General features: G+C 50.5%; 1 protein-coding gene across 1 annotated transcript in view; it reads left to right on the plus strand.

The window, feature by feature from the left end:
- EDIL3 (EGF like repeats and discoidin domains 3) overlaps positions 1-14183 on the plus strand; it is a 392540-nt gene that overhangs the window by 354874 nt on the left and 23483 nt on the right. Inside the window, exon 10 of the mRNA XM_008162007.3 lies at positions 13880-14035. Coding sequence (XP_008160229.1) covers positions 13880-14035 — 156 coding nt within the window. The remainder of the gene's footprint in view (positions 1-13879; positions 14036-14183) is intronic.

Below are 14183 nucleotides of genomic sequence, written 5' to 3' on the forward strand. Positions count from 1 at the left end.
GGAGGGAATATGCTCACTGAGTGCCACTCCTTCAAAGATGGCAGTGCCCACAGCAAATAAGGAGGGAATATGCTAATTGACTGTCCTGCCCTCAAAGATGGAGGTGCCCAGAGCCAATAAGGAGGGAATATGCTAATTGACTGTCACGCCCTCAAAGATGGTGACACCCACAGCCACAAGATGGCGGTGCTCAGTCCCCTCAGCCCCGCTGGGGTGGCAGACCCGCCGCAAGTCTGGGCCCACCCCGCGCTGCCTGCCTCCAGAGTCCCCCAGTCCCCTCAGCCCCCCAGCCACCCAGAGCCGGCCCGAAGCGCAGGCAAGCCTCAGATGGCAGCTGCCCAGCTGCCAGGGCCACCCGAGGCTCAGGTAACCATGGCCAGCTGAGGCTTGCGCTGCCAGCAGTGGCAGCAGCAGAGGTGTGATGGGGCATAGCCTTCCCCTGATCGCCAAGTCGCCTCCCACCACTGAGGGCTCCTGGACTGTGAGAGGGGGTAGGCCAGGCTGAGGGACCCCCCTCCAGTGCATGAATTTTCATGCACCGGGCCTCTAGTTACATATAACATACAGTAAATGAAAAAACACTAATTACAAAACTACATTATATTGTGAATTTCTTGTATGAACACATACGGGAAGAGCAGATGTCTAATATGAATATCAAGATGTCAATAAGAATTAACTCTGGGTAACAGAATATAGGTTATTTTATCTGGATTTCTTATATCTCTTTGCATCACCTGAAATTTCCACAATGAATGTTTATTACATTTATGTTTCCATAATGAATCTATTTTTCGTATCCTTTGACCAAATAACCTTAATTCCATTAATTTGTCATATGTAAATGAGATAGGTGACCAAATGAAAGGACTAGTATTTCATGAAACTATTGATTTTAAAGGAAAATAAATTAAGAGTACAGGGAGAACTAAATGTTTTACAGTAAATAAATGATTCTGGTAAATCCTTAAAATAGCTTGTTAGAACAAAAATATCTTAAAAGTAGTTTATTGATATAGAGAATTACCAGTGAAATATTACAAAAAAGAAGAAGAAACTAATTAACCTACAAATATGGACTAAAAGTGCAACCAATACCTGGTAACCAAAATTGTTCAAATGCCAAGTTCAACAAGTTTTTCTGGAAAAAAAAAAAAAATCCATGTTTATGGGGGAGTAAAAAACATTGATTATATTTGCTGGTGAGGTAGAGATTTTTAAAATATTTTGACTTAGTATTTCTCAGTATTTTTCATAGCATATATTACTTTTATAATGATAAATATTATTACAAAAATATGAAATATTAATAATTATTATGCTATCACCCAATCTTAGTTAAAATATGCAGTTGAACTACTTGCATAAGTGAACTTTAGAAAAGTTAATAGTCATGAACTGACAACAAGCAGCTCAGTTGACATATGGTGCTGTTCATGTTATAATTGCAGGTAATTGTTAAGTACAGAATAATCTCACTTTTGAATTGAGGGCAGATGATGCCTGGATATTTGGAATGTCTACAGTATGCCAGGTGTCCTACAAAACACACTCCTGGGTGATCACCTGGGCTTGGAAAGCTCGTTTATGATACTATACACATGTTATAATGGTTTCATATGTAAAAGCCACATTGCAAAACATCAGTAAAACTGTAAATTCCCTCTATCCTTTGAAAGGTTATTTTATGGTATCTTTTTTCTTTTGTAAAAGTGGTCATAGTTTTAAAATTCCATAGGGAAAAAGCAATTGCTATATTAAAAGTTTAAAAATATTATTGGAATTTAAAACTTTTTTAAGGGAGGAATGCAATGATGAGTGTTAGAATAAGTGGATTTATCCAGCCTCATATAATATTTTAAGGTTCTGAACTCATAACGTTGGAGTTACAAAAGCATATTGGATAAGGGGTTGGAAAATAGTTCATAATAAATTGATGACATTAACTAGTAGGCCTGCAAATATGGACTGAAAGTATAACCAACACCGATAACTAACAATATTGTCCAAATGCTAAATACAATTAATTATGTGCCTTAAAGTAGCTAGGATTATATACAATTGTTTTATGTAATGTTGAGATGAAAATTCTTTGTTTAAACCAAAATGTTACCTAAACATTTTACCCATAATTCTATCTTAAATACTATATTATCATATTAGATTCAAAGTTATTCCTATTTAATGAGTTAATCTTGCAAATCTCCATGAAGTTATCAAATATAAAATCCAAAATAATTGATAGAACATAAAAGCAAAAACTAGAGCATTTTAGATGCAGTTGACTGGCATATTTCTGTGATAAATCTCTTTGGCCTTTTTGTTCACTTCTCTGCACACTTATTTATCTGTAGCACTTTTCATTTTCATCACCCCTTTAAAAACACTCCATGAAAATCATGACTTTCCTAGTCTTCCCTATCTTCTTCCAAGGAGCCATCTGTCAGGGTGTTATGCAGATATTTGAAATGAAGCTTATCTTGACCTTTTTCAAACAAATGCTCTTAGTTATTCTACACTGTTTTTCTAAGTTAGACCCTACAAATATGTTTTGCTAGGAAATTACAGGACATTTTACAATAAAAAAGTTATATTCCTACGTAATCCTCTTGCAATACTCATATATCATCTAAGTCTCCCTATATATTTATTCTCTCATTTTACCACATTTACAATTAAAAGAAAAAAAATCACCATAATTTATAATCTAATTTTCACTTCTAATATTATTTTGGAACCATTCCCTATTATAATATATTCAATATTCAACTGGGGATGCACAACATTCCATACAATTAATTATATTATGTTTAGTTAAGCATTTTATCCATGAGTGAGAATTTCAGTTGATTCAAATTTTCTCCACTTTAAGTAAAAATAAAACAACTGTCTTTTTATATATCCTGAGAAGGTGACCAAAATATACTACAATCTAGAAGTTGCTCTTAGGACAATCTGGCCACCCAGTTTTTCTATTTCTATATTTAATAAGTTGTTCAAAAACTCATACTAGCTTCTAATAAGTTGTTCAAAAACTCATACTAGATTCTTTCCTCAGATTTATTTGCTGTTATCGAATCCTTATATTGCTCTGACTATATTCTATATATTATTTTACACACTTAATACATATTAACTCATCTAATCCACATACTAGCAAATCCTATGGACTATTCATATGTATATATGTATCCATAAATAGAATATTTTCAGATGAAGAAATTGAGATGCAGAGAGGTAAGGTAACCTGCCCAAGGGCAGATAGCTAGTAAGGGCAGAGCAGATTGGGAAGGCAGACCACTGCTCCACTATAATACTAGTATGCTGCCTCTCACATCACATTCCTGAAGACCAGAGACAATTTTAACGAGTTGCCTTCACACTAAAAATTGGCTGTTACCACCATGACATTGTGTTTCCTTGACCAGTGATATTATCCTGGGTAGAGAAACAAGAGCAAGGCCATTAGCATTTTCTGCTATGCTACATTGTGGCACTTTTAGCTATGGGTTGATTCTTGTCCACGGAACATGCTTAGGAAGCAGTACTCTCTCTAATCCAGCAAAACCTTTATTGAGGGACCATGACTTACAAGGCATATTTACTAGTAATACAGATCCGGAGAGGAAGTGCAGTGCACCAAAGCCAAAAGTCTACCCAGGTGCCAGGTCAGAGCCCTAAATAACCTGCTCTACTTGAGCCAAACCTTGAGAGGTGAGGGTTTGAAACAGCAGAAGGTACTTTGTCCAACACGTTTGCAGAACAACTTTAACTCAGAAGATCTGCAAGAGCGCAGGGTGGTCCTGGGCTCGGGGTAAGCAGTGGTCCAGAGGAACGGGCTTTCCTGGGATCCTCCTGCATGCTGAGCATGAGGGTGATATGTGCATGAGCCTATCTCAGGGTGAGATCTGAATATGCCCTGTTGCAGCGACCTCATGATAAGTGTGGGATGCTGATTATTTTTATGGTGAAAAGGGGTTTGCTTAAGCCTGATATTCTAAGCTTAATGTAACAAATTTTAGGACAAAATCCAGCTTGAAACAGATTGCTGACTATTTAAGTCAAGAAGTTGACTTAACTGAAAAAGAAAAACATTTCTAAATTAAAAAAAAAAAAAAAAACTGGAGAAGGGGAGCAGTTGAGCAGGAGAAAACCCTATCTGTTAGAAAGAGCCAAGACATACAACTGAAGGAGAAAACATCTCCACCCAGCAGGAAGCCCAGCTGACTTCAAGAAACACCATAGAGGAGAAACCAAGATGGCGGCATAGGTTAAACACCTAACCTGCAGCCGGGCACAACAATTTCAAAAATACAACTAGAGGTCAGAACGGACATCGTCCAGAACCACAGGAAAGTTGGTGGACTGAAATGCCCACAGCTGGGGAGAAGGAGAAGGCCACGGGGACAGTCGGGGAAGCCGTAAAAGCCTGAGGTATGGAGAAACGGGCGGAGACACGAGCACATGCGCCTGCGGGGAGGATGGAACCGGAGAGGAGGGGGCGGCTGATGACCTGGCCGGAGTTCACTGGCAGGAAGGAGATAAAGGCTCCGGAGTGCGCTGAGCACCGGCTCCGATTGCACTGAACCCCATTCCGGGCGAAACCCTGGGAAACTCACTAACTTTCGCAACTCCGCCGCCCCCGCAGGCCGCCCGGCCCGGGACGCTGGGGACGCCGCAGCAGCAGCGGCGCCCGGAGCCCGGCAGCCTCCCAGCACCCGTCCCCGCCGCGCAGCCCCCGCTCGCCTGGTGCCGCGGGCCGCGCGCCCCGCACACCGGACGGAGGCCCGGGCGCCCTTTCCGTGCACCTCCCGGCGGCGCTAGACTTCAGTAGAGTTGACTGAATTCAAGGGATTAAGAAGTATAAATTGGGGGGACGCCGCGGCGGCGACGTCCGGAACACAGCGATGGCGGTGCCTGGAGCTCGGCGGCCGCCCAGCGCCCGTCCCAGCCGCGCGGCCCTCGTGCGCCTGGTTCCGCGGGATGCGCGCACCGCGCACCGGATGGAGGCCCGGGCGCCCTTTCCGTGCACCTCCCGGCGGCGCTAGACTTCAGTAGAGTTGACTGAAATGAAGGGATTAAGAAGTACAAATCGGGAAGTTTGAAAAAGATGGCGGTGGAGGTTAAAGGCTGTTCTGTTGCCTCGCACCCAGCGAAATCGGAGGGGATGAGGTGTGGAGGTGCGTGGGTCTGGCTGGTGGCGGGGGAAAGGGGCTTTTGTTCCAAACCTAAGGGAGATTAGCTCTCCATCACCCTGAAACCCATCTTCTGGCGAACCCCGGGAGACCCAGATGCCTGCGGGAAGAGGCGGGACTCTTGCAGAGGTGCGCCCAGCAATCAGTGTTTGCTGCGCTGGAGTGCGGAACGAAGGGACTTAGATACGTGGAAGGCAGAAGGACCAGACTCACAGCCATCGAGGCTCGCCGCACCATGGCCTGTTGGCGCCCTGAGACCCCGCCCCGCCCTGGGACCCGCCCCGCACGTTTTGAAGACCTGCCCCGCAAGTCTTGCAGGCACACCTGCGCCCCAAGCAACGGCTTATGCATGTGGGTGGACTGCCCTCTGGCAGCGGACCAGATGATCTGCTGTTCTAGTCGGACTGCTCCAGGGCCACTCAGACAGGAGGAAGAAACTACAGTTTTTGCTGTAATCCTTGCTGAGTGCCTAAGGCAGTAGCTGATCTACACCCCATTGGAGACCCAGAAACGAGGGCATCTAGTGGTCTGTGGGAGATGACACCAGATTTCAACCACGTGCATAAGGGACACATTCAACGGGAATATTCAGTGAGCGCCAAAGCTTTGCTGCACCAAGACCCGGCCCATAAACGTGTCTCCTGCACAGCAACTCTTCCTTTATAGACAAAGAGAGCCCCCCCAGTGACACCAACAACAATCAAGACTTAACTATACAAAGGAGGACCAAGATGGAGGCATAGGGCGGAAGCCTGATTGTTGCCTACCACAACAACTTTGAGACTACGACAAGAGAGCAGAGCAGACACCATCCAAGACCACCATAGGGCTGGCTGAGTAGATGCTCTACAACTAGAATAAAAGAGGGGTATGTGGGATGATGCTGATGCCGGTGACCCAAAGACCACACTTTAAGAACTACAGCTCAGGCGACACAAAAGAACTATGGCTCAGGCGATACAACAGCGGCCTGGAACGTGCTCGGCGCAGTTCCCCCGGCGGTCTCCGGCTGAGGGGACGGCTCCACTGGCAGCCAAGCACGGACAGACGAGCCCCTATGAGACATGGGGTGGGAGACTCCGCGCTTGCTGACCTCTGAGTCCGTCAAGAATCTCAACGCCCCGGAAGCGGCCAGGTGCGCATGCTCGGCGACCGGCCACCGATGCAGACCCAGGGGCCAACGCAGCGACGCCAGACTGGCCCACCGCCATGCACCGGGTGCACCGGAGCTTCGCCGAGCCGCCGCCCGACGAGTTCTGCAGCAGCCATACTGGAGCTCTGGAAGGATGGCCAGGGGAATTGCTGAGGGGGGATTGACCGGCAGGAATTGGGATCGGGAAGACGGGGCCCCGCTGAGACCCGGGTGCGGGCGGGGTTGTGCGCCTCTGGGCTCGGGTGTGGTCACACGCCTATGGGTATAAGTGAGGCCTCACGTCCCTGGGTCTAGGTGAGGCCACATGCCCCTGGGTCCAGGTGAGGCCGGACTCCGGGTCCGGGTGAGGCCAAGTGCCCCTGGACCCGGATGAGGCTGGATCCCGTGCCTGGGCGAGGCCAAGCGCCCCTGGGACTGGGAGAGCCCACACACCCCTGGGTCCAGGCGAGACCATGTGTCCCTGGATCCGGGTGAGGCCGCGTGCACCTAGGCCCGGGTGAGCCCAAGTGGCCCTGGGTCTGGGAGAGGCCAAGCGTCCCTGGGTCCGGGTGAGACCATGCGTCCCTGGATCCGGGTGAGGCCTCGTGCACCTAGGCCCGGGTGAGGCCACGTGCCCCTGGGTCTGGGAGAGGCCAAGCGTCCCTGGGTCCGGGCGAGACCATGCGTCCCTGGATCCGGATGAGGCCTCGTGCACCTAGGCCCAGGTGAGCCCAAGTGGCCCTGGTTCTGGGAGAGGCCAAGCGTCCCTGGGTCCGGGTGAGACCATGCGTCCCAGGATCTGGGTGAGGCCTTGTGCACCTAGGCCCGGGTGAGCCCAAGTGGCCCTGGGTCTGGGAGAGGCCAAGCATCCCTGGGTCCGGGTGAGACCATGTGTCCCTGGATCCGGGTAAGGCCTCGTGCACCTAGGCCCGGGTGAGCCCTTGTGGCCCTGGGTCTGGGAGAGGCCAAGCGTCCCTGGGTCCGGGTGAGACCATGCGTCCCTGGATCCGGGTGAGGCCTCGTGCACCTAGGCCCGGGTGAGCCCAAGTGGCCCTGGGTCTGGGAGTGGCCAAACGTTCCTGGGTCTGGGTGAGACCATGCGTCCCTGGATCCGGGTGAGGCCTCGTGCACCTAGGCCCGGGTGAGCCCAAGTGGCCCTGGGTCGGGGAGAGGCCAAGCGTCCCTGGGTCCGGGTGAGACCATGTGTCCCTCGATCCGGGTGAGGCCTCGTGCACCTAGGCCCGGGTGAGCCCAAGTGGCCCTGGGTCGGGGAGAGGCCAAGCGTCCCTGGGTCCGGGTGAGACCATGTGTCCCTGGATCCGGGTGAGGCCTCGTGCACCTAGGCCCGGGTGAGCCCAAGTGGCCCTGGGTCTCGGAGAGGCCAAGCATCCCTGGGTCCGGGTGAGACCATGTGTCCCTGGATCCGGGTGAGGCCTCGTGCACCTAGGCCCGGGTGAGCCCAAGTGGCCCTGGGTCTGGGAGAGGCCAAGCGTCCCTGGGTCCAGGTGAGACCATGTGTCCCTGGATCCGGGTGAGGCCTCGTGCACCTAGGCCCGGGTGAGCCCAAGTGGCCCTGGGTCTGGGAGAGGCCAAGCGTCCCTGGGTCCGGGTGAGACCATGTGTCCCTGGATCCGGGTGAGGCCTCGTGCACCTAGGCCCGGGTGAGCCCAAGTGGCCCTGGGTCTGGGAGAGGCCAAGCGTCCCTGGGTCCGGGTGAGACCATGCGTCCCTGGATCCGGGTGAGGCCTCGTGCACCTAGGCCCGGGTGAGCCCAAGTGGCCCTGGGTCTGGGAGTGGCCAAACGTCCCTGGGTCCGGGTGAGGCCTCGTGCACCTAGGCCCGGGTGAGCCCAAGTGTCCCTGGATCCGGGTGAGGCCTCGTGCACCTAGGCCCGGGTGAGCCCAAGTGGCCCTGGGTCGGGGAGAGGCCAAGCGTCCCTGGGTCCGGGTGAGACCATGCGTCCCTGGATCCGGGTGAGGCCTCGTGCACCTAGGCCCGGGTGAGCCCAAGTGGCCCTGGGTCGGGGAGAGGCCAAGCATCCCTGGGTCCGGGTGAGACCATGTGTCCCTGGATCCGGGTGAGGCCTCGTGCACCTAGGCCCGGGTGAGCCCAAGTGGCCCTGGGTCTGGGAGAGGCCAAGCGTCCCTGGGTCCGGGTGAGACCATGCGTCCCTGGATCCGGGTGAGGCCTCGTGCACCTAGGCCCGGGTGAGCCCAAGTGGCCCTGGGTCTGGGAGTGGCCAAACGTTCCTGGGTCTGGGTGAGACCATGTGTCCCTGGATCCGGGTGAGGCCTCGTGCACCTAGGTCCGGGTGAGCCCAAGTGGCCCTGGGTCTGGGAGAGGCCATGCGTCCCTGGGTCCGGGTGAGACCATGTGTCCCTGGATCCGGGTGAGGCCTCGTGCACCTAGGCCCGGGTGAGCCCAAGTGGCCCTGGGTCTGGGAGAGGCCATGCGTCCCTGGGTCCGGGTGAGACCATGTGTCCCTGGATCCGGGTGAGGCCTCGTGCACCTAGGCCCGGGTGAGCCCAAGTGGCCCTGGGTCGGGGAGAGGCCAAGCGTCCCTGGGTCCGGGTGAGACCATGTGTCCCTCGATCCGGGTGAGGCCTCGTGCACCTAGGCCCGGGTGAGCCCAAGTGGCCCTGGGTCGGGGAGAGGCCAAGCGTCCCTGGGTCCGGGTGAGACCATGTGTCCCTGGATCCGGGTGCGGCCTCGTGCACCTAGGCCCGGGTGAGCCCAAGTGGCCCTGGGTCTCGGAGAGGCCAAGCATCCCTGGGTCCGGGTGAGACCATGTGTCCCTGGATCCGGGTGAGGCCTCGTGCACCTAGGCCCGGGTGAGCCCAAGTGGCCCTGGGTCTGGGAGAGGCCAAGCGTCCCTGGGTCCAGGTGAGACCATGTGTCCCTGGATCCGGGTGAGGCCTCGTGCACCTAGGCCCGGGTGAGCCCAAGTGGCCCTGGGTCTGGGAGAGGCCAAGCGTCCCTGGGTCCGGGTGAGACCATGTGTCCCTGGATCCGGGTGAGGCCTCGTGCACCTAGGCCCGGGTGAGCCCAAGTGGCCCTGGGTCTGGGAGAGGCCAAGCGTCCCTGGGTCCGGGTGAGACCATGCGTCCCTGGATCCGGGTGAGGCCTCGTGCACCTAGGCCCGGGTGAGCCCAAGTGGCCCTGGGTCTGGGAGTGGCCAAACGTTCCTGGGTCCGGGTGAGGCCTCGTGCACCTAGGCCCGGGTGAGCCCAAGTGTCCCTGGATCCGGGTGAGGCCTCGTGCACCTAGGCCCGGGTGAGCCCAAGTGGCCCTGGGTCGGGGAGAGGCCAAGCGTCCCTGGGTCCGGGTGAGACCATGCGTCCCTGGATCCGGGTGAGGCCTCGTGCACCTAGGCCCGGGTGAGCCCAAGTGGCCCTGGGTCGGGGAGAGGCCAAGCATCCCTGGGTCCGGGTGAGACCATGTGTCCCTGGATCCGGGTGAGGCCTCGTGCACCTAGGCCCGGGTGAGCCCAAGTGGCCCTGGGTCTGGGAGAGGCCAAGCGTCCCTGGGTCCGGGTGAGACCATGCGTCCCTGGATCCGGGTGAGGCCTCGTGCACCTAGGCCCGGGTGAGCCCAAGTGGCCCTGGGTCTGGGAGTGGCCAATCGTTCCTGGGTCTGGGTGAGACCATGTGTCCCTGGATCCGGGTGAGGCCTCGTGCACCTAGGCCCGGGTGAGCCCAAGTGGCCCTGGGTCTGGGAGAGGCCATGCGTCCCTGGGTCCGGGTGAGACCATGTGTCCCTGGATCCGGGTGAGGCCTCGTGCACCTAGACCCGGGTGAGCCCAAGTGGCCCTGGGTCTGGGAGAGGCCAAGCATCCCTGGGTCCGGGTGAGACCATGTGTCCCTGGATCCGGGTGAGGCCTCGTGCACCTAGGCCCGGTGAGCCCAAGTGGCCCTGGGTCTGGGAGAGGCCAAGCGTCCCTGGGTCCGGGTGAGACCATGCGTCCCTGGATCCGGATGAGGCCTCGTGCACCTAGGCCCGGGTGAGCCCAAGTGGCCCTGGGGCTGGGAGAGGCCAAGCGTCCCTGGGTCCGGGTGAGACCATGTGTCCCTGGATCCGGATGAGGCCTCGTGCACCTAGGCCCGGGTGAGCCCAAGTGGCCCTGGGTCTGGGAGAGGCCAAACGTTCCTGGGTCTGGGTGAGACCATGTGTCCCTGGATCCGGGTGAGGCCTCGTGAACCTAGGCCCGGGTGAGGCCACGTGCCCCTGGGTCTGGGAGAGGCCAAGCGTCCCTGGGTCTGGGAGAGACCATGTGTCCCTGGATCCAGGTGAGGCCACGTGCCCCTGGGTCTGGGAGAGGCCAAGCGTCCCTGGGTACGGGTGAAGCCAGATCCTGGGTCCGGGTGAGGCCGTGCGCCCCTGGATCCATCCGGGTGAGGCTGGGTCCCAGGCCCGGGTGAGACCACGCGCCCCTTGGGTATGGGTGAGGCCACGTGCCCCTTAGTCCAGGTGACGCCGTGCCCCTGGGTTCGGCCGAGACCAAACCAGAGGGAGTCGGACCTCCATTACCACCATTTGTCCACCATCCAGAGCTGAGGGGTCAGTGCTGACATGTACACATAAGGAACTACTGGTAATCGAAATTGGGTCTCAAAAGAACTGTTGGTCCAGGAGGAAGCTCGCTACAGATTGATTCATTTGCCTGTCAGCATAAATATTATTGCTCGTCTCACATTCAGTTCTTATTAGTATATATCTAGTGACATTTGATCTTGTTCATCTAGAGGAAATGATGAACAACATAGACTGAGGAACAAGAACAGAACCAGAAGTAAGGAGGCATCAATCGGACTATCGGGCCTCAGAGGGAGGATAGGGGAGGGTAGGGGGAGGGTGGGGGGAGGGGGAGAGTTCAACCAAAGGACCTGCATGCATGCATATAAGCCTATCCAACGGTTAAGTTCAACAGGGGATTGGGGCCTGCGTGGGGAGAGGGGTGGGATGGGAATGGGGGGATGAGGACAAATATGTGACACCTTAATCAATAAAGAAATTAAAAAAATAAAAAAAAAAAAAAAAAAAGAAACACCACAGAAAAAGGGATGCTATGAGCCTCCTCATTGCGTCACGTTAGCTAACGACTATATAGGAAGTTTAGGAAATGAGGAATCTCGCCCTGGAGGTGTACATATTCTTGGAGGCAGTTTGAATTCCTGTGTGTTTATAGCCTTGATGGCAAACAGTGACTCAGAGCAGAGAGAGAGAGAGAGAGAGAGAGAGAGAGAGAGAGAGAGAGAGAGAGAGAGAATGTTTCCATTTATTGAGTGTTAGCAGCATCAAGAACACTGTGAAGACCAGCAGCTATGTCTACATGTCTCAGCGCAATTAGATTTGGAATTAGGACAACAAAAGCAATCCATATTTTTAAGCTCCAACAGCTGAATAACAGAGAGGAAATTCGTGTTAGAAAACAGGGCTGCTATCCCAGTATTGTGAAGCCAGAATTGTTTTTGTCTAGGGCTTAGGGTTGCTGTAAATTTGATGTGTGGTGAGAAAGCTTTGCAATGCCTCAGAAATTCCTGAAATAGTCACAGAGAATGGGGAAAAAAAAAATCATCTGCTGAGAATCTCTATGAATAGAGGAACTTTGAATGGGAAAGACATGGATTTGAATCTGGGATCCTTCCTTTACTCACCGTTTATCTTTGACTAAAGTTATGTTAGACATCTATTCCCTCATCCCTACAGTGAAGAGACTACCCCATCGTACAGGGTGGTTGAGGGGGCTCAATAAACACATACAAGAAAGCACTTAGTATAGTGTGAGCAACAACAGTTTTCTTCCCAGGTTACCACATTTTTGCCACCCTGCATTGCTATTGGATGCACAAGGTTTTTAGATGGTATAATACATGCTTGGAAAATAGCAAAAACAGATGCACAGTATTTTGTAGTTTTTGTTAGACTTTCTAAAGTATTTTAATAAAGGATTAAAGCTCAATTTGAAGCATCATGTTTTTAATTAAAGAATGTCTTAAAAAGTAAATAAAAGTTTATGTGATTTTTAAAGGAAATATTTCTAGGCTGTGAAGCATTGGGAACTTTGTTTATATTTTTATTTGATGAGCATCTATGTCATTAAATATGCTCTATTCAATGCATTCTCCTAGCCCTCTCTTCTCATTCATGACCTGTATCTGACCCATGACTGTCTATTTGTGGCTATGAACATCTCAGGATGGAGAATCTGAAATAGAAACAAAAGGACATAGTGGTTGAAAGCAACCAAGGTCACACATGGGATCATGACAGTTAAAGATGATAAGATCAAGGATGTAACAGGGCACTTAGTCATAGGAAGTAGGAGGAAGTAGGTGGCTATTGTAAGAGAAGAAAGGAAGTCATAGATCAAGAAATATTAAGGAACAAAAAGTAAAGGTCTTATAAGAATTGTCCACATGGAAACAAATTGTTCCTTTTTATTTAATGAGCATCACATGATGTAAGAAAAAATGCATGAATTAGGAAATGAAGAGGGAGAATACTAAATTATTCAATGTTATGTATCCTTTGATAAAAATTATCCCTATCTTTTGTATTTCAATTTGATAAATTTAATGCTTACTAAACCACCATGGGTATTTAAGTATATATTTGTCCTTTAAGTATATATTTTGCAGGAACAAACACATTATAAACACAGATCCCACAAGTCATGGATGTGTATTTTAATCATCCTTCATCTTTGAACAATACTCAACTTTCTCCTCAATATTTTCAGGATTGTAGTTTTCTGAAAGAGGATTTTCATTAGATCATGATTACTATTAATTTTTTATATATTAATGAACTGATTAAAATTCATGGAAACAGGATTGAATTTTTATTTAATGTTTAATTTTGAAACCTCTAAGACAATTTTTGTTTCTTTTTAAAAATATTTTTATTGATTTCAGAGAGGAAGGGAGAGGGAGAGAGAGATAGAAACATCAATGATGAGAGAGAATCATTGATCAGCTGCCTCCTGCATGCCCCCTACTGGGGATCGAGCCTGAAACCTGGGCATGTGCCTTTGATCAGAATCGAACCCAGGACCCTTCAGTCAACAGGCTGATGCTCTATCCACTGAGCAAAACAGGCGAGGGCAACACTTTTTGTTTCTGATGTGTGCATAGCAACAACTTTATTATTATGAATTGACCAGTAAAGTCAGGAAATTGAATTATAATACAATATCTGGGAGATAATGACCAGTCTCAAGAAGGTCAAGCTTTCCAGTTCAAAACTGTCTCAGTTACACAAAACTGCACAGCTGAATGAATCAGTTTAATATAAAATTGATTGGTATGCTGAAATGACCATCTTTTTATTTTAAAATGGTCAAAGTGGTTGTTCAAGCTTTAAACTGTTTACCCCAGTGGCAAAATCCAAATTACAAGCCATTAATAAACTTAGTCATTACTTTCAAATTACATATAATCAATGGAATTTTGCCTTTAGCATATATATTTCTTAATCTCCTGAGTTAAAGAGACTTGCAAATGTATAATAGACTCTATTGTGGCATTTAAATTATGTGTTTTCCTTTTTTTAGGTAGATCTTCTTGTCCCTACCAAAGTGACAGGCATCATTACACAAGGAGCTAAAGATTTTGGTCATGTACAGTTCGTAGGCTCCTACAAACTGGCTTACAGCAATGACGGAGAGCACTGGACTGTGTACCAAGATGAAAAACAAAGAAAAGATAAGGTAAGTCATCCATGTGGTTTATAATATGCGGAAGTGGAGGATCAAATTGTATCCAAGTTTGATTGAATGAACTGCTTATATATATGTAATGAAAATAATGACCAAATACATTGAAAAATGTATGTTAGATAAAAAGCTTTAAAGAATA

This window comes from Eptesicus fuscus, chromosome 4 (assembly GCF_027574615.1).
Source record: "Eptesicus fuscus isolate TK198812 chromosome 4, DD_ASM_mEF_20220401, whole genome shotgun sequence".
Taxonomy (NCBI): Eukaryota; Metazoa; Chordata; class Mammalia; order Chiroptera; family Vespertilionidae; genus Eptesicus; species Eptesicus fuscus.